The sequence below is a fragment of the Triticum urartu genome, chromosome 6A, assembly GCF_056163025.1.
Source record: "Triticum urartu cultivar PI428250 chromosome 6A, HENAU_Tu73, whole genome shotgun sequence".
NCBI lineage: Eukaryota > Viridiplantae > Streptophyta > Magnoliopsida > Poales > Poaceae > Triticum > Triticum urartu.
Genome location: NC_141878.1, coordinates 594,238,306 through 594,259,416, shown reverse-complemented (window position 1 = coordinate 594,259,416; position 21,111 = coordinate 594,238,306). Strand labels below are relative to the sequence as shown.

At 49.5% G+C, this 21,111-nt stretch overlaps 1 protein-coding gene across 1 annotated transcript; it reads right to left on the bottom strand.

Annotated features, from left to right (window-relative positions):
* Nucleotides 1-2,137: 2,137 nt before the first annotated feature.
* LOC147966927 (uncharacterized) lies at nt 2,138-6,855 on the bottom strand. Its single transcript, XM_087530979.1, has 6 exons — nt 5,685-6,855; nt 4,387-4,534; nt 3,983-4,301; nt 3,717-3,774; nt 3,408-3,630; nt 2,138-2,558 (listed from the first exon to the last, which is right to left on the bottom strand). The coding sequence occupies exons 1-6, from the start codon at nt 6,853-6,855 to the stop codon at nt 2,138-2,140; spliced, it is 2,340 nt and encodes a 779-aa protein (XP_087387105.1).
* Between the last annotated feature and the right edge of the window lie 14,256 nt (nt 6,856-21,111).

Genomic DNA, 21,111 nt, shown 5'->3' with positions numbered 1-21,111 from the left:
ATAAGTGAGTCAAAATTTCCTCATAATAATAATAATAACAATTAGTTCTGAATTACCCCTTCTGTTTCATATTAATTATTAGGGATTTTTACATCTGTGCCCCTGATTTCTTAGCTCTATTCATTCATCCCCACACTCTTAACTTTTGCTCACTTTTCCCCACTCTTGTCTGAAACCCTCATAAATGGTCACAACGGAGGATGCCGTCGGGTCAAACCATTGACCGTTAACTCTGACGAGTGGGGTCGCATTGAGACACGTCAGATGACACTAGTGCAGAATAGGGCTATAGCACCGGTTCGTAAGGACCTTTAGTGCCGGTTCTGTAACCAGCATTAATGTGTGGGGACTAAAGCCCCCCCCCCCCCCCCCCCCGGTAGTACCGATTCAGCACGAACCGGTGCTAAAGGGCGACCACGTGGCACGAGTCAGCTCCGGGGGCAGGGAGCCCTTTAGTACCGGTTGGTGACACCAACCGGTATTAAAAGGTTGGGGGGATTTTGGGTTTATGATTTCTTTTTAGTACCGGTTGGTAACACCAACCGGGGGCAGGGAGCTCCAGAAGTTACTCTTGATCTGGTCAGAGCTAAGCAGAAAGATTTGTATATCCTTGGAGGCTTACCTGTTCTGCGTTGTTTGGTTCTGGAAATTGATGGAAGGGAAAATAGAAATACCTCATTAACAGAAGAGCCTGAAGTTACAAGGGTCATAGTCTGTGGTGAAGTTGGATTCCCATGCTTGAGGATATTTAATTATTATAGTCCGATTGCTGGGATTAATTTTAGCTTTGCGGCTGGAGCCATGCCCATTGTAGATGACCTCTCGATAGCATTTAACGCAGCAAAAACTGAGTCTGTCGGTACTAGCGGTGATTTTGATCTCGGAATAGAATATCTCCCCAGCCTCGTTAAAATCAGATGTTATGTATATGGATATGGGGACGATAGCAGCAGAGTTGAGGCTGCAGAGGCTGCCATTCGGGAAGCAGCCAACGCACATCCGAACCGCCCTACTCTAGACTTGGTCTGATAATGCGTTGCCGGAATCGAGGTACTAACTTTTTCTCCCATGAAAGAGCATGTACTACTTCTTTAATCCACAAGATGTATGTATCTCTCTCATTGCCTCACATGATCATTCGTCTGTCTTTTTCAGCAATTAGACTGCAACTCCAAAGGTTCATAATCACTGGATTTCTGAGATCGAAGAATTCATCATTCTCTGCGAGGATGGATCTGCCTCCCTGCAGCTGGTACCTACTTAGTCAAGCCTAGTAAGTATATCTTTATTCTCATTGTCGTGTATACTATACTCCCAGAATCCCTAGCTAGAGAACTGCGTTCTGCACCCTTAAGATAGAATTCTATATTAGCAAATACAGCATATGGAGCTGCCTGCAGTTTTTTAATCTCAAAATGAGCTCCGCTGGGTTATATATGGGCCTTCTGTTTTGTGATAACTAGACGATGCCCCGCACGTTGTTGCGGGAATATTTTGCAATATATTTCTAAGATATTAATAATTTTATGGAAATAAGAATATTTGAAAAAATAATATGTGAGCTAACTAAAAATACATATTGTTATTTGTGTTTGATTATTGTATTTTTGTAAAATATTTATTAAATATATCATGCATGTTTGCATGTTGAAGTGAATCTTTTCCTATGACTCATTGAATGGTGAAATGGGTTTTTTTAATGCATGTTGCTTGATGAGGTGTCATGCTTGCATGTTGAGAAAAATAGGTTAGTGGGGGCTAGCTATTTAGATATAGAAGATGTCAGAAAGATGACAGGCAAGTAACTGTGCTGTACAAGTGTACACACATTTGTTTGTTCTTGAATTAATTGCATGCGTTTCCTGTGTGAAATTAGGTGTATGAAGCGCATGCCTTGGCAGGGGCGCATGTTGCGTGTTATATAGCCACTAGGGACGGTGCCGCACAAGATACAGGAGGTTAGGGTTTAGGTTAGATGGAGATTGATATCTTAAACTAACTACTAGGATCTTATCTCAACACCTAACCTATCCTAACAATATACAACACACGCAATATACAACGCAATATACAACATGTTTAACACTCCCCCTCAATCACAACTATCTAAGTTGAGATTGCGCCTAAAGGCTTCCAGCTACCGCACTGTCAAGGATTTGGTGAAGCAATCTGCCACTTGATCACCAGTAGGCACAAAACGAATGTTTAGAAGATTGTTGGCAACTCTTTCACGGACAAAGTGATAATCAATCTCAATGTGCTTCGTCCTCGCATGAAAAACAGGATTGGCAGAGAGATAAGTAGCTCCAAGGTTGTCACACCAAAGAGAAACTGCAGGTGAATGACGAATGCCCAACTCTGTTAGCAAATTCTGCACCCAAATAGTTTCAGCAGTGGCATTTGCTAGAGCCTTGTACTCAGCTTCTGTGCTTGACCGAGACACAGTAGCTTGCTTGCGTGCACTCCAAGAAATCAGATTACCTCCAAAGAATACCGCAAAACCTCCAGTGGATCGCCGATCATCAGGACAACCCGCCCAGTCCACATCTGAGAAAGCACTGACCAATGTAGAGTCTGACTTAACAAGTTTAAGACCATGACTCTTGGTTGCTTGGAGTTAACGGAGTATCCTTTTAACTGCTGTCCAATGAGTACTAGTAGGTGCATGCAAAAACTGACAAACCTTGTTGACTAAAAAGCATATATCTGGCCTGGTTAACGTCAAATACTGCAAAACTCCTACAACACTCCTATACCTGGTGGAGTCTTCAGCTCCAAGCACCTCTCCATCATGAAGAGACAACTTTTCTGACGTCGACAACGGAGTGGGAGAGGGTTTACAGTCTGTCATGCCCACTCGCTCAAGGATATCTCGCACATATTTTTCCTGGGATAAAAGAATACCACGGTCCACATGCTTTATCTCAATGCCAAGGAAAAAATGAAGAGTGCCCAAATCCTTGAGCGCAAAATCCATGCGAAGATCCTGAAGAAGGGCTTCAACTGCTCGAGAGGAAGAACTGGTGACGATAATATCATCGACATAAATAAGCATAAAGATAGTGACTCCATGCCGATGATAGAAAAATAGCGAGGTATCTCCTTTGGAAGCAACAAAGCCAAGAGATTGTAACTTGGAGTATAAACGATAATACCACGCTCTGAGAGCTTGTTTTAAACCATAGATCACTTTGTTAAGCTTGCAAACGTGTCGTGGCAAAGCTGAGCTTTCATACCCAGGAGGCTGCCTCATAAACGCCTCTTCTTCCAGAACACCATGCAAGAACGCGTTCTTTACGTCTAGTTGTCGTATGCACCAATTTTTGGATATTGCAACGGAAAGAACCAAGCGGATAGTTGCAGCTTTTACCACAGGACTAAAGGTATCCTCATAATCAATTCCATACCTTTGCTTAAAACCTTTGGCCACAAGACGTGCCTTGTACCTGTCAATCGTGCCATCAGACTTGCGTTTCACCTTGTACACCCATTTGCAGTCTATCACGTTTCTCCCTCTGACCGGTGGAACCAAGTGCCATGTCTTGTTTGCTACTAGGGCTGAAAATTCTTCATCCATGGCCTGCATCCACTTAGGATCACCAAGGGCATCATGCAAACTCTTCGGTTCACCTGTGGCACAAAAAGAACCCCATCGAACACAACCATCTTTATATACCTTGGGTTTCGCAATGCCACTTTGGGACCGAGTGTGGGACCGAGCACGAGGAGGTGGAGCTGGTCGAGCATGCTGTAGCTGGAGGCGATCTTGCGTAGCTGAAACAGCAGAGTCGGATGCAGAGACGCAGGTGCAGAAAATCCCGAATCCTCTGCCTGCAGGGAGCCAGAGGGATCCGGTGCGGCAGCCGATGGCGAACTGCCACCTGGCAGGTCCGAATTGGAGGGGAGCCGCATCGCGCCAGGTTCCAGACGCCCCGCCTCGTGGGGCGCACGGGGCCCGCTCCTGGTCGGCCCGCAAGGGGACCGCGACGTAGTGGGACGCGCAGCTGGCCCAAGCGGTGGCTCGGGGCGCCCGCCTGGCCCCCCGCCCGCAGATGCGGAACCCGGCATGGATCCGCCTGGCCCACGCGGCAAATCGGGGCGCCCGCCTGGCCTCCCGCCCGTGGACGCAGATCCCGGCGCGGATGCGCCTGGCCCACGCGGCGAATCGGGGCGCCTGCCTGGCCTCCCGCTCGTGGATGCAGATCCCAGTGCAGATTCGCCTGGCGCCGCGCCAGGTGCGGATCCCGCGGTTGATCCGCCTGCAGCCGCCGATCCCGAGACCACCTGAGGATCTTCTGTGGCTGCATGCATGTTATCAGTTTCTTGCATAAAATCATAGAAATTTTCACCAAAATCCTCAAGGTTCGGCTGTCCTGTTTCCTGCACACTTTCAGCTGGGTCATGAGTATGAGACAAGGACATATTGTCACCAGCAAGATCCGCTCCCCCTTGAGCAAAATGAGGAGATGGTAGGAGATGAGAGGGGAGAAGAAGTAATTCTTGTCGAAGTTGTGCACCAGCATTAGAGTGAAGACTGGCGAAGGGAAAAACTTACTCATCGAAGATAACATCATGTGAAACATAAACACGACCAGAGGAGATATCTAGACACTTATAGCCCTTATGAAGAGTGCTGTATCCGAGAAAAGCACATTGCTTGAACCGAAATTCAAGCTTATCCTTGTTGAAAGGACGCAAGTTGGGCCAGACGGCACACCCAAAAATGCGGAGAAAAGAGTAGTTGGGCTTAGTGCCAAAGAGGCGTTCGAGAGGGGTTTGGTTTTTGATAACTCTACTAGGGATGCGGTTTATAAGATAAACGGCAGTAAGGAACACTTCGTCCCAAAACTTAAGTGGCATAAAAGCGTGAGCAAGCAAAGAGATACCAACTTCTACGATGTGCCTGTGTTTTCGTTCTGCAGAGCCGTTCTGTTGATGAGCATGTGGACAAGAAACGTGATGCGTGATGCCAATGCGTTCAAAAAAGGAATTCAACCATTGGTACTCCCCACCCCAATCGGTTTGCATGGCAATGATCTTACGATCAAAGAGACGTTCAACATGAGCTTGAAAGAGATGAATTTTTTCAAAGACATCAGATTTATTTTTGAGCAGATATATCCAACTAAACTTGCTAAAATCATCAATAAAACTGACATAGTATTTCTGTCTTCCTACAGAGATGGGTCCAGGACCCCAAACATCTGAAGAAATAAGCTCTAAAGAAGCTGTGGACTCACTAGTTGAACGAGAATACTGATGGCTCTTGGCCATTTGACACGCATCACACACCAGAAGGTGCTCTTGTTTATTCGAAACAGGAAGATTGAAGTCGCGAAGAATCTTTTGAACGACCGGAAGAGCTGGGTGCCCTAGGCGCTCGTGCCACCGAGATGTGGAGGGTTTGATGGCAGCAAGAACTTGGCGTTGGGGGGCACTTTGCCATCCGGTCACGGGGAACAAGCCCCGTCTACTCTTGTTTTGAAGAATGGTTCTCTGGGTAGCCTGATCCTTGACAAGAAAGAAGTCAGGGTGAAGTTCAATGAAAGCATCATTATCTCGCATAAGATTATAAGCTGAAAGAAGGCTCTGGTCGGCACTAGGAGCATGGAGGATGTTGTTTAAGTGGAGGGAACCAGAGGGAGTAGATAATACTGAATGGCCAATATGTGCTATGTCCATACCTTGCCCACTTGCCGTGTGGATCTGGTCGGTGCCGGTGTAGCGGTCTCGAATGGCCAGCTTCTCCAATTCCCCCGTGACATGGTCAGTGGCGCCGGTGTCGAGGTACCACTTAGTATCTACGCCATAGGAGTGAGCAGAGTTGGCGGAGCGAGAGTTACCCCTGCCGCCGCCGCGCCCACCGCCGCCGCGTCCGCCGCCACCACCGCCACCTGCGGAGTTGCGTACGTTGTTGTTGTAGCTTTTGTCGTAGCGTTTCTTGCAGCGCCACGCAGCGTGGCCGTCCTCCTTGCAGATTTGGCAGCGCTCGCAGTCACCGCGCTCACCGCGGTCACCACCTTGCTGCCACGGCGCACCGCCGCCCGAGTTGTCGTTGTAGTTGCCCCCGTTGTAGCCGCCGCGTCCACCACCCTGACCGCCGCGTCCGCCGCCGCAGCCACCTCGACCACCCTTGGCGGCGAGGTTGGCGGAGTGATGGGCGGTGTAGGCGGCGTGCTGGGCGGCGATCCGAGACTCAGCGGCGAGCAGGAGTGAGAAGAGCTCGCTGAGACCGATCGGTTGATCGGTGATGGCGCGCGTGGAGATGGCGGTGACAAACCCGTTGTAATCGGGCTCGTGCATGAGGCCCTCCAAGATGTGCGAGACGACGTCGTCTTCATCGAGCGGTTTCCGAGCAGCGGCGAGCTCATCTGCAAGCCCTTTCATCTTGGTGAAGTAGGCGGCGGCAGAGAGATCGCCCTTGCGTGTGTTCCCGATCGCCGAGCGAAGCTGGATCTGGCGTGCCCGCGACTGCGCAGAGAAGCTTTCCACCAGAGCTTGCCAAACTCCCGCGGCGGTGGCGTGGTTCGAGACCTGCAGCAGAACGTCTCGGGACAAGGAGGCGAGCAAAAAAGTGAGAACCTGTTGGTCTTGAGTGACCCAGATCGCGTGTTCTGGGTTAGGCAGCTCGGTGATCTCCTTCTTCCCAGCGGTTTCCTTCTCAGAGACGATGACAGCAGCGGGCTCCTTGATCGAGCCGTCAAGGTAGCCCATCATCACAGCGGCCCTTACATGCGGGAGCACCTGAGCCTTCCACACGAGGAAGTTGTCGCGGGTGAGCTTCTCCATGATGGTGTGGCCGAGGGCGGCGAGGAAGGGCATAGCCATGGCGTGAGAGGAGGAGGAGGACGACATAACCTAGACGTATGGAAGAACTAGGCTCTGTATACCATGTGAAATTAGGTGTATGAAGCGCATGCCTTGGCAGGGGCGCATGTTGCGTGTTATATAGCCACCAGGGGCGGCGCACAAGATACAGAAGGTTAGGGTTTAGGTTAGGTGGAGATTGATCTCTTAACTAACTACTAGGATCTTATCTCAACACCTAACCTATCCTAACAATATACAACACACGCAATATACAACGCAATATACAACATGTTTAACATCCTGAAAGTAAAGGTGGGCCAAACTCAACTCAACTTTGCATAAATAAATCATCCTCTATGCATGTGTGTTTGGCCAGTCTAAACTCTTAACTGGAAAGATGCCGTGCTTCAGGGCTGAGCAGAAGATGTTGTCGATGCTGTCGTGTCGTGGGAGAACGATACCAAGCACAAGGCAGCCCTTGACGTGAAGCTCGGAACACAAGAGGTCTCGCCTCTGAATCTGAACCTTGCCCAGTTCTCTTACCGGCTGACCTCACAAAATTCAGATTCAGAGTATCACGTCAGAATCATGGTAAAACATGGAAGTTATGCACACAAACATGAAAGCAGGCACATCTAACTTTATTCACCATGCTAAATAACTCTGTGTACTGATCTTCGTCCATATTGAGTAGGCGAAGAAGACGCGGTGGAACCAGCCTGCAACGACACACAAGGAGTCAGAGGAGGAGAGGGCTACTGCAGAGGCAAACCAGAGGGAGGAGATGATCAGGTTCTGGGATACGGCTGCAAGGCACAGGTCCAGAGTGACCATGCCCACCAAAAAATGCTCGGCTGCTTCGGCTGAGCAGCTAACACGCACATAGATTACGACCTGAATAATCACGGTAATTTTGTGGACTAGCTCTAGCTAGAAGATGTTCATGCTCTTGATTTATTGGTTTTCAACATTGGTCATATGCTTCGGTCATAATTGCATTATATTTGAGAGAGTGAATTCATGTTTCTACCACTATTAGACATTTTTCACACGAATTGCCCAATTGAACAGCTTTATCCGGATTACCCTGTTTTCTTTTTTTAACTCCTGCCTTCTTAATGGGAAAACAGAGCACCTGCTGTGTTCGTCAAAAACAACAACAGTAAGAAGATAAACATGGAATGATGGGAGGGTGGACATGGACTCGATTATTCAGACTAACTAAACACGACACATCTGATCTGATACAGGAACCGGGACCAATTAATGGATACAAGCTATGCACTGCGATGCAGCCATGCTAAAAAGGAACGACCGATCTCTCAGACTCCCACATCTGAAATCAAAATCAAAGGACACGGTAGCATCTGAACACTAGAAAGGAAAAAAGACAGGCCGCAAGAGAAGTCCAAACTGTGTGTGATATACCATTCTCATCGGCAATACGTTGCCGTTGTCCATTTGGGATGGGTCCTTCTGTGCTAGTGAGAGACTCTCGCCGTTGTCCCCCTGAATCACTACCTCGCCATCGGCCACACACACGCACGAACTGCTCGGCCAGGGGATAAAACAGAGCAGCAGTTCAGCACAAACAGAGGAACACACATAGGTTTCAGGCAACCAATGCTTTCTTTTTCTTTCTTTTTCCAACTGAGTACATGGTCAAGACCAACTCGACTCTAGGCTCTAGCTGTCTCTTACACCGACATAAAAATTCACCGAATGCTAGCTGCCATCTACAAAGAGAACTGACATACAAATTCGTTGAATCCTGGCAAAAGCAATGGCGGCTACAGCAAGTTGCAGCATCTTCACACTTGCTCCATCATGTGCATTTACAGCAGGATAACACATTAACAGTTTTACACAATGACAAGATAAACTACAGACGGAGACTAATAATATGTTAACCTTCTATCATCCAAACAATACACACTTATTCCCAGCTTGGGCTACGAACTAAAATTCATTTAAGGGATTAATCGACAGCTAGATCAGCGACAGTGCAGCTGCAACAGCCAGCCATGTGTGTCTACTTTGCCTGTGCACACCAAAAGAAAGACTGCCCAAGGATGAAACAAATCAATAGCAAATTAAGATGCCGACAAAGATACATCGCTGATCATCACATAATCAAAGAATTTGATGCGCCATGTTCCTGTCTTCTGTGGATGAGCACATCACCGGACCGAACCAATCAAACTTCATTATGCCGGAGCAGTTTTTTTTTCTTTTTTTTTTTTTGTTTTTTTGCGGGCAGGAGCAGATTTTATGCTGTAAAACATGAATGTTCTTTTTGTGGGTATACAAATATATATATATATATATATATATATATATATATTATGCTGATGTATTTGATGATTTTTTTGCGGATGATGTATTTCATGAATATAATGTTACAACGACGCTATACTACTTTGCATTGGCATGTTAATCTCAACTTTATCATATTTACTTGCATGAAAACAATTTCTCAATATACTGCCTGCTAGGTTTTCTCACTTAATTGATGGTGATAGTCCTTCAACTTTCTGTACTTGCTGAGTTATTTCGATGGAATCCGAGTTCGATCAACTTGTACATTAGATGGCAGTCATTTTGTTCAGCTATGGTCATCTTCTGGCTTGGAGGCCATCCAAAAATAAATAGACCGTCTCGTCTTGCAAGAACCGTCTCGCTTGTTTCATCATCGCCAACCATGGTGCTTGGACGGCTGCATGCTCATGTACATGTTGGTAAGAGATGGTTCAAGAGGATCAATACATAGTTATGTACTTCGTGCTGCTCTTTCGCACCATTTATGTCTGCGACATCAAGAGACCCATTCACAGATATATAAAAACTATCGTCCGGTCATCGACGTACATCCAACTTCGATTCATCGGTCAATCGAGCCGTATTAAAATCAATTTGTACGATCATCATCTACATCGGACATTACACATTTTTATTTCATTCAAATTGATGACAAAATCAGAAGATTAAAGTATCACCTTTCTTGGGAAGGCTACAACGACAGAGGAGATCTTCAATGAGTGGGAGATCTTCGGGGGAGCGTTGAAGCAAACTAGTGGTTGGGGCGCACCCAAGGTGCGCCTCCTGAGATGAAGTTGGGGCGGTGCCACATGGGGTGCGCCCCTTTCACCTTCCTGCTTGTACTATGACCTGTTGTTCGGCCATGAGACATTTTCCCTTTTGTTTAGTTTGAGGTCAGGATGCTCTCAACTGGGAAGAAGATTCAGGTAAAAATGCCCTTGTGATGCCCTTCTGCTTATTTTCCTCATGTATATGACTCTATCTCTACACCACAAAACGAACAAAAGAACCTTCTTCCCTCAAGAACAGGCCTTGGCCTCGAACCTCGGTAGGACCACAAACACAATTGACGTCGGGGCCAGGGCCAGGTGCACGATCGTATCCACGGCGGACGGCACGAGGTTCAGGATCGGGATGCAGCCATCGCCTGCCGGCTCCCGCTGGACGCTGTTCAGCAGCATCGTCCTACTCTGGTGGTCGCCGTCCTTGGCGTTTAGATGGTACTCATTCCTCTTCATGCTCTCGCTCGACGGCTTGCTTCCCAGCCATGACACCGCTTTTTTGAGGCCGCCGCTGCGCCTCTGGTGGCCGCTTCTTTTTTTGAAGCTCAAGTTGAGGACTTGAGGTCGTTCTAGAGGGTCACGTTCTAGAGGGTCACGTTCTAGAGGTCGTTCTTATTGATTGGTCTATGCTGCACACTGAGATCGTTTTGAATGAATACCTAGAAGTTAGGCCTGAGAACAAGACCAAAAAATTCTCTCTTATTTACTACAGATCAGAAATGCATAATGTAGTTTCCCTCTATTGAATTTTCCTCCCTTCAATGGTGTTACTCTTTTCAATGCACATAATTAATATCACTTTGTAACCAACCACCAGTCCACCACCAGTATACTCAAAAAACAGGTTTCAAGCTATAAAGACTGAATGGAACTCTTATTCAAAAAAGAAATGAAAAAACTATTATTCAAAAAGAACTGAAAAAAATCTTATTCAAAAAAGAACTGAAAAACTACCTTACTTGGGTATTGCATGATGTAATACTTCCAAACGAGATCCGAGCACAAAAACATTCCAAGTTTCTCTACAAGAAGAAATATAGTTCTGCTCTTCAGGTTAAGTTTCAAACCATCTCACTCAATAAATATAAATAATGAGCAGTTTAAATTTAAGATGTACTATAAATCTTGTTCTGAGGAAACTATCAGAGTCATGGCACACGAGTTCAGTTTCTTTACGGCTGAATATTTAGTTCTTCTGAAAGGCACTTCAGTGTCTAACAAACATTTAGAAAGAAATTCTCCACTGCACCGCTACTTGCACCAAAATGATTAAACCTAGTAAACTCCCTTCAGGAAATTCTTTTGGACTGTTAGCACTTCAATATTGAGTTCCCAATTTGGATTAGAAGAGACCTTTGATGTGCGTACAAACTATGCAGCCTTGGCCCTTCAACAATGTTGCTCCCATGCCACTGGACCAATGCTTGCTTGAGAAAATAAGGACGCCAACTCCGGCAACAAGTGCATCAATCTGGATTAATTTTTTCCAATGAAAAAGAGAAGAACATGAGCACATGCAAAGAGGAGCAGTAAAGAAGTGCATGTCCACTCATTGTGCTCTGCAACCTTCATGGCATGGCCGTATCGTCTCTCTGTCGTACGCCTTGGTGACCATCTTGATTGCGGCGAGGCAGTCGCCGCACATCGGAGGTTCTTGAACACGTGTATGGGCGCTCCGGTCGGCATGGCAAGCAGCCCGAACACCACGGTGAGCCTCCCAGAGTAAGCAACAAATTCAACTCATCTCACACATCATGAGCGATCAGTGGTTCTAGGCTGCTAATCAAACTGCTCTTGCCAAAGTATAGCTACAAATGTAGATTTCAAAGGTTCTCTAGGACACAACCAACATCAATATTACATCAGGACAGTAAATAAATTAAAGATATATTAACGAACTCAATGAATAAATAAGTTGCTTTATAGAAAACACTAAGGGCACTTGAATTAAAAAAAGGCTTCAATCTTACCTCAACATAATCAACCTGACCACCAGCTTCAGTCAGTGTTTGCACTATTTGATCCTTTATACGTTCACCAGCACTGTTGCTATTATTCAATGTGGCAGTTCTAACATTTACCGGTGATCTACTAATGGATAACGCCTACATAGAAAATAACAATTGCCAAAGACAGATAGTATCAAAATTGTTTGTTCCATGACATGTATCAACTATTAGTCTTGTTTCTGTTGAATACTCAAACCAATAATAGAAAGGCAAACATAAATGATAAGATATTGTGATAAAACAATTCTACCTTCTGTAAATGCACCATTCAAAACTCAGAATACAAGTGGGCGAAAACAGTTTGTTAATTTGTGTAGAAGACGAAGCTTCTCCCTTTCCTCAGGGGATAGGCTGACATTATGAGATCTCATGGCAATACCATTGGCTTCTCGCACTATATCTGGTTCTACCATATCTCTATGGAAAAATCAAGGTCACGAACCTGAACAGAGCATGAGCATATTTCATTCGTGTGGGAGGAAACAAAATAAAGATTACACCATAGTTTCATAATGAAAAGGCATTGTCCATGTGTCCACATTGGTACTGAACAACATATCAAATAAATTCAATTCTAAAAGGAGAATAGAAGACTCTTTTGAAATACTAAGGGAAACTTAATTCAATAAATGTTCAGGTAACACTTGGAACCCAACTGAGTTTTTTTATTCCCATGGACATTACGCCTTAAGGGCACATATATTTGAAGCGGTGTTGGACGCGGCCCTGGATAACAAACTCCAACCTAGATAGAGCAAGACTGCAAAACAAGGAGATTCAGAGTGGATTAATGGAGCTTACCAGGCAGTCCGCACGCCGCCTTGAGCAAGCAGCAGTGGCGGCCCGCACCGGCCTGGGAGCATGGGCACTGACGGGCGCGCCGCGCGCAGGCCATTAGCCATGTCATTATCCAGTGTCGGGGGATAGAGATGGCGCCACTGGTTGCCGGTCGGTCGCACACCTGTTTGCTGCGTAACCTGCCACCGAATCACTCGATCAACACACAAGAGAGTGGTGGAGGGGACGAGTGATCGGGTGGTTGTGCGTGCGTACCGAAGAGCTCAATGATGATGGGGGCGAAGCCGTTGAGCGTGATGATGTCCTCGGATGCCATCCTTGACGCCGTCTCTCATCGGCATCGCACTCACCTTGGGGAACCCGTGGAGATGCCTTCCCCGCGTGTGGAGCTAGTCCGGCGACACCGCTGAAGAGGCCGTCGCCACCAAGACCGGTCCAGAGATTTCGGGGGCCTGAGGCGAACTAAGAATTGGGGGCCCTTAATATACAAGTCATTATAATATAAGTATATATATAAATTTATCTAAAAAATAGTGTATATATAAATTACTATCAGTAACACTTCAATGAATCTAAAATCAGTATGCGTATCAAATAATTTATATATATTACCTTAAAATTTTCTCAGAGCCACTTACATTGTTATCGCCGGTGTTGGTGTTGATATTTTCTTCTTGCTGATCAGAGTCCGAATTTCCATTAGTCTGTTGCTCTTCCACTATGGCAACCATCGCCAACGCATCATCTGGGTTTGTCGAAGTAGTGGAAGCACCAATATTAGTCGGCTTGAGAAATTTCTGGATACCCCCGTGTTGTGCGTGTGTCAATTTCTCCACTTCCTTCTTCTTTTTCCTTTTGCTGCTACCTGATGGATAATTCCTCTTACTGGAGGACTTCATAATAACACACACACAATGCTGAAAATAAAAAAAATAGTTCTATCAATTATTGAACATTGCCGGCTATGCATCGAAGGAATTATTTTGTATCAGTATTATATGAATATACCTCAATACGTGATGGAGTGATGGTCAAACTTCAGTGCGTGTGCATATACAATACAATACACAGGGGATTGCACAGCGCCTAGAGTCTGCAAAGAATTGAGAAGAGAACAATTGAGCAAATGCCAAAGGGGGCCTCGGAATTGAAATCAGCGGCGAACATATGCAGATTACGAAGGAAATTACCAGGCGGCGGCGAGGCGGGAGTGCGTGCTTGTACGGCGGCGTTGGCAGACAGCAGCTACGGCTGGGACCTGGGCGTTGCGTGACTCCGCGTGATGGAAGAGTCGAATAGAACAGGAAGGGAATCCTTCAGGCCGCTGATTGATCGCTTTTTTCTTACCTGAAAGAAAATACCGCTGATCGCTCAAAACAATGGATCGCTAGGATCGGGAGATCAGGCTGCTGGCCTGCTGCTCCCTGGCGCGCGCCTGCCTCCAGGGGGCCCGGGGCGGCCGCCCCCTGCCACCCCCACACACATGGCCGGCCCTGGTCGCCACGACCACCCGTGGACATCGAGCGCGGGAGGAACGTCCATGAGACAAAGCTACACGTGGGCGGGACGAGCCAGCCTCGCCGGCAACGAAGGGGACGCCGCGCCCGAAACCCTAGCCATGACTCACTACCGGAACAGGGCTCTAAGCCGACAGCCAAATATATGCCGACGGCTACCGTCGGCCTAGTCCGAGCTATGCCGACAGCTAGCTCTTGGCCGTCGGCATACAACGGCCGTCGGGCTATCCACGTCTACGCCGACAGCAGCCGTCGGCACACAACAGCCGTCGGCTTATCCAAGACTACGCCTACAGCTGCCGTCGGCATACATAGGCCGTCGGCTTAGATGCGGGCCTGCTGACAACGGGCATCACAACCGGCTAACGACGTCAAATCTATGCCGACGGCCGTGATGGGCGGCCGTCGGCATAGATACGGGTGACACGTCACCGATCCAGAGCGCACCGACCAGGACCTATGCCGACGGTAGCCGTCGGCATATCTGACACGTCATCGATCCGCGGCGCTGTCCATCTGCCCTTGCCGCAGCTATGCCGACGGCATAGTTTTTTTTCTTCTTTTTTTCTTTTTTTTCCATATAGTATTATTATTATTATTATTATTAAGCATATAGTATGTAATGAGCATACATATAGATTGTGTTAATAAGCATATAGTATGTGTTAATAAGCATACATATAGTTTTTTTTCTTTTTCTTCACTGTTTTCTTTATTATTATTATTTAACTAATTTACATACCATATGTGTTAATAAGCATACATACATTATTTTTCGGTTCTGTACAGAGTGGTGTGACCCCCCTCACGAACGGTGCCGCCACCAGCCGACAACTGGAATGGGGAACAGCCGCATCGGGTCTATACGAAGGGGACTTTGCTCCAAGTGTTTATATATATCGGATGACCTACCACAACCGGGTGGTGTTGTGGCATGTCCGAAGAGGCGGCACACATCTCCGGGGCGTGGTCCCCCTAACGGACGGCGCCGCCGCCGGCACCTGGAGGGGGGAAACGGACGCATCGGATCTACACGGAGGGGATGTAGCTGTCGGTTTGGCCCCAAATGTTGCTCCAAGGTGTCCCTCTGTGCTGACTTGACACAACCGGGTGGAGAGGCCCACTGGTCAAAGCACGTATGTGGAAAGTCAAAGGGCTAGATCTCGTGGTCAACTGCTCCAGGGTTAGGAGGGACGGCGCCCTGGGGGGTAGCAATGCCACTGGAGCGTCGCACCGGCCCCTCATACATGCGGGGTGGTGTGGTGGCATGTCCGAAGAGGCGGCACACGTCTCCGGGGTGTGCCCCCCTCACGGACGCGTCGGATCTACACGGAGGGGATCTTTTTGTGGGTCTGGCCCGGATGTTGCTCCAAAGTGTTCCTATGGGCTGACCTAACACAACCGGGTGGGGAGGTCCACTGGTCAAAGCCCGTCCGTGCAAACTCAAAGGGCTAGATCCCGTGGTCAAACGCTACAGGGTTAGGCGGGACGGGGGACCTGGGGGTAGCAATGCCACCGGAGCATCGCACTGGGCCCTCATACATGCGGGGTGGTGTGGTGGCATGTCCGAGGAGGTGGCACACGTCTCCGGGGTGTGCCCACCCTCACGGACGGCGCCGCCGCCGGCACCTGGAGGGCGGAAACGGACGCGTCGGGTCTACACGGAGGGGATCTTGTTGTGGGTCTGGCCCAGATGTTGCTCCAAAGTGTACCTATGGGCTGACCGAACACAACCGGGTGGGGAGGTCCGCTGGTCAAAGCCCGTCCGTGCAAAGTCAAAGGGCTAGATCCCGTGGTCAAACGCTACAGGGTCAGGCGGGACGGGGGCCCTGTGGGGGTAGCAATGCCACCGGAGCGTTGCACCGGGCCCTCATACATGCGGGTGGTGTGGTGAAATGTCCGAAGAGGCGGCACGCGTCTCCGGGGTGTGGCCCCCCTCACAGATGGCGATGACACCGTAGTAGACGTTTTGCGGTAACGATGCGGCGTGAATATTATTAAATACTCGGAGCGCGATAAAATCATGAGTTTTTTTGCACGACGTGGGCACATGTGCTATAGGAACGATGGTATTTTTTCATAATTTTTGGTGATGGAGAAGTATCCGAAAAATTCCCTCTACGCGGATTGCCCTTCGCGCGTCTACGGCTGTGGCCGGCGGCCTCCGGGGGCTAGCATGCCGCCAAATCTTGCGCCAGCGGCCTTTCACAAGTCTGGAAGTGTTGTGGCGGTTGCAAACGCCCGGCACGCGTGTCTGGGGTGTGCCCCCCCTCAAGGATGGCGCTGCCGCCGGCACTTGGAGGGGGGAAACGGACGCGTGGGGTCTACGCGGAGGGGATCTTGCTGTGGGTCTGGCCCGGATGTTGCTCCAAAGTGTTCATATGGTCTGATCTAACACAACCGGGTGGGGAGGTCCACTGGTCAAAGCCCCTCCGTGCAAAGTCAAAGGGGTAGATCCCGTGGTCAAACGTTACAGGGTTAGGCGGGACGGGGGCACTGGGGGGTAGCAATGCCACCGGAGCGTCGCACCGGGCCCTCATACATGCGGGGTGGTGTGGTGGCATGTCCGAAGAGGTGGCACGCGTCTCCGGGGCGTGGCCCCCCTCACGGACGGCGATGACACGGTAGTAGACGTTCTGCGGTAACGATGCGGCCTGAATATTATTAAATACTCGGAGCGCGATAAAATCATGAGTTTTTTTGCACGACGTCAGCACATGTGCTATAGGAGCGATGGTATTTTTTCATAATTTTTGGTGATGGAGAAGTATCCGAAAAATTCCCTCTACGCGGATTGTCCTTCGCGCGTCTACGGCTGTGGCCGGCGGCCTCCGGGGGCTAGCATGCCGCCAAATCTTGCGTAGGCGGCCTCTCATAAGTCTGGAAGTGTTGTGGCAGTTGCAAACGCCCGGCACGCGTGTCCGATGTGTGCCCCCCCCTCACGGACGGCGCCGCAGCTGGCACCTGGAGGGGGGAAACGGACGCGCCGGGTCTACACGGAGGGGATCTTGTTGTGGGTCTGGCCCGGATGTTGCTCCAAAGTGTTCCTATGGGGTGACCTAACACAACTGGGTGGGGAGGTGCGCTGGTCAAAGCCCGTCCGTGCAAAGTCAAAGGGCTAGATCCCGTGGTCAAACGCTACAGGGTCAGGCGGGACGGGGGCCCTGTGGGGGTAGCAATGCCACCGGAGTGTCGCACCGGGCCCTCATACATGCGGGGTGGTGTGGTGAAATGTCCGAAGAGGCGGCACGCGTCTCCGGGGCGTGGCCCCCCTCACAGATGGCGATGACACGGTAGTAGACGTTTTGCGGTAACGATGTGGCGTGAATATTATTAAATACTCGGAGCGCGATAAAATCATGATTTTTTTTGCACGACGTGGGCACATGTGCCATACGAACAATAGTATTTTTTCATAATTTTTGGTGATGGAGAAGTATCCGAAAAATTCCCTCTACGCGGATTGTCCTTCACGCGTCTACGGCTGTGGCCGGCGGCCTCCGGGGGCTGGCATGCCGCCAAATCTTGCACCGGCGGTCTCTCACAAGTCTGGAAGTGTTGTGGCGGTTGCAAACGCCCGGCACGCGTGTCCGGTGTGTGCCCCCCCTCACGGACGGCGCCGCCGCCGGCACCTGGAGGGGGAAAACGGACGCGCCGGGTCTACACGGAGGGGATCTTGTTGTGGGTCTGGCCCGGATGTTGCTCCAAAGTGTTCCTATGGGGTGACCTAACACAACTGGGTGGGGAGGTGCGCTGGTCAAAGCCCGTCCGTGCAAAGTCAAAGGGCTAGATTCCGTGGTCAAACGCTACAGGGTCAGGCGGGACGGGGGCCCTGTGGGGGTAGCAATGCCACCGGAGCGTCGCACCGGACCCTCATACATGCGGGGTGGTGTGGTGAAATGTCTGAAGAGGCGGCACGCGTCTCCGGGGCGTGGCCCCCCTCACAGATGGCGATGACACGGTAGTAGACGTTTTGCGGTAACGATGCGGCGTGAATATTATTAAATACTCGGAGCGCGATAAAATCATGAGTTTTTTTGCACGACGTGGGCACATGTGCTATAGGAGCGATGGTATTTTTTCATAATTTTTGGTGATGGAGAAGTATCCGAAAAATTCCCTCTACGCGGATTGTCCTTCGCGCGTCTACGGCTGTGGCCGGCGGCCTCCGGGGGCTAGCATGCCGCCAAATCTTGCGTAGGCAGCCTCTCACAAGTCTGGAAGTGTTGTGGCGGTTGCAAACGCCCGGCACGCGTGTCCGGGGTGTGCCCCCCCTCACGGACGGCGCCGCCGCCGGCACCTGGAGGGGGGAAACGGACGCGCCGGGTCTACACGGAGGGGATCTTGCTGTGGGTCTGCCCCGGATGTTGCTCCAAAGTGTTCCTATGGGCTGACCTAACACAACCGGGTGGGGAGGTCCGCTGGTCAAAGCCCGTCCGTGCAAAGTCAAAGGACTAGATCCCGTGGTCAAACGCTACAGGGTTAGGCGGGACGGGGGCCCTGCGGGGTAGCAATGCCACCGGAGCATCGCACCGGGCCCTCATACATGCGGGATGGTGTGGTGGCATGTCCGAAGAGGCGGCACGCGTCTCCAGGGCGTGGCCCCCCTCACGGACGGCGATGACACGGTAGTATCCGAAAAATTCCCTCTACGCGGATTGTCCTTCGTGCGTCTACGGCTGTGGCCGGCGGCCTCCGGGGGCCGGCATCGGGAGGGGGGAAACGGACGTGTCGGGTCTACACGGTGTGGATATGTAGCAGTGGGTTTGGCCCGGATGTTGCTCCCAGGTGTCCCTCTGTCGATGACCCCCTCCCCCTTCACTCACCTGACGAACTAAGCTACCCCCGCCCCCACCCCACCCTCATCGTCGACGACCCCCTCCCCCTTCACTCACCTGACGAACTAAGCTCCAGACGAAGCTGCTCGAATTCGGCGCCTCCCCTCCCCTCCCCTCTGTGTGGTTCCGGGAGAGGAGAGGGCTGAGCGGTTTAAAAAAAATAAAAAATCTATATGAAATAATAATACATAAAAAAGGAAAATTATAGGAAATAAAAAATTTAAAAATCTATATAAAATAAAAAATAAAAAATATATAACTATAAGAAAACATTAAAAAATTTATATACAATAAAAATAAAAATAATAATAATAAAGTATGCCTACGGCTAAGCCGTCGGCATAGGTGCCACGTGGCATCCTCACGTATGCCGACGGCTTAGCCGTCGGCATAGCTGCCTTATCCATATCCCAGGTTCGCCCCTCCACTCATTCCTCCCCAATCGACCCGGCCAGAGCCCGACCCGCGCCGCCGCCGCCGCTCCCCGCCGCCCGCCCGCCCGCCGCCGCTGCAACCGCGCCACTCCCCTTCCCTCGCCCCTCCCCCCTCCCTGCCTACATCCCCTGCCCCCCGTCGATGACACCTCGTCGGAGCACCGCCACGACCACCCCCCTCTCCGCCCCGTCACCCCACTACCACCCCCGTCCCCCGCCACCTCTCGCCGGCGCCATCCACACCCGTCCCCGACCCCGCGCCCTCCCTGTGTCCTGCCCCGACCCCATGCTAGGGGGGCGCCGGAGCTAGGCCGGAGCTCCGCCGACGCCCTGCTGTGCCCCGGCCGGCCCTGTCCACCCTTCCCTGGTGGCTGCCCCCCGGCCTCCCTGCTGCCCGCTGCACCGGCGGCCAAGGTGAGCTTTTTTTCAATTTTTTTCAATTTGTTACTGTTTTTTACATAGATGGATATATATGTAATGAATGTATATATGCATGTACAGATTGATGCTAGATAGATGGATGGATGCTAGATGAATAGATAGATGGATGAATTAGATAGTTTTTACTAAATTTGTGAATATAGATGAATTAGATGTTGGGCAAGTTTGTGATAGATGGATGGATATTGGTCAAGTAGTGTTTTGGTAATGTTGATTCATATATAAGAAGCAATTCGAGGCACTTGGTTTCTAAAATACTTAATGAAGTTCTTTTTTTCAATTTGACATGTTGTTTCATGTTCATTCATAATGTTGTGTCAATGCTTAATGTGAGGTGACGACCTAATTTTTTTCACTCGGTGTGATTAACAGGATTTGTGGTGTTCCATTTTCGTGGAGTGATCGTTGACGTTGGAGGTGTTGGTCCACGATCGTCCCTCTCCTTTGATTGACTACATCGGAGGGTGAGCAGCAATTCCATGACCTCGTCCACTTTTTTTCCATGTCACTAGATTAAATTTTCACATCAAGTCGTGTAACCTAGGTCTCCTGTCCGAAAGGGTTGCATCGATAAATATGCATTCAATTGCATATTATCACCGCAGCTCTTTCGGATTGTCCAGCGCTTTCCACGGACAGCCCGAGGATGTGTAGATTGGGTACGTTGTTCATGCTCTACCCCGTTCCAAGACAGGATTTCGGTGGCGCCTCCCTGTTGTTCTCCGGATGCACATTCTCTCGGCATTTTGCCGAGACGTGTATTTGGAGAACAGCGGGGAGGTGCTGCCGAAATTTTGTCTCGGAATGGGGTAGAGCATGGACAACGTACTCAATCTACACATTCTCGGGTGGGATTAGGACCCATCTTTACCTATTAGAGATGTAGGTGGATTAAATGTCGTTTCTCATCAACCTTGTAAAAAATAAAATATTGATGTGAGTAATTTAAATGAATCCTTAATTTTGTTATGTGGCTTCCAATAAAGCAGAGATGGCAGATAATGAGTGGATGTATAGTGGGTTTTTCCGTCGGAATCAAGTAACAACAGAGTGGGTCGAGAAAACTGATGTGTTTTTGAAAGAGATATTCCGTAGTCCAATGAGGATGGTGCCAGAATGCCCGTGTGCCAGATGTAAGAGGCGTATCCGCAGAGATAAGAGTG

Excerpts from the sequence above, each read along its gene's own strand:
- LOC147966927 (XM_087530979.1), bottom strand. The coding sequence starts at position 6,855 with ATGTCGTCCTCCTCCTCCTCTCACGCCATGGCTATGCCCTTCCTCGCC. Across the intron at positions 4,302-4,386 it reads CTCATGACCCAGCTGAAAGT|CCACAGAAGATCCTCAGGTG; the intron begins GTGCAGGAAACA and ends ACATGCATGCAG. Across the intron at positions 2,559-3,407 it reads GCCAAAGGTTTTAAGCAAAG|TGCTTTCTCAGATGTGGACT; the intron begins GTATGGAATTGA and ends TACATTGGTCAG.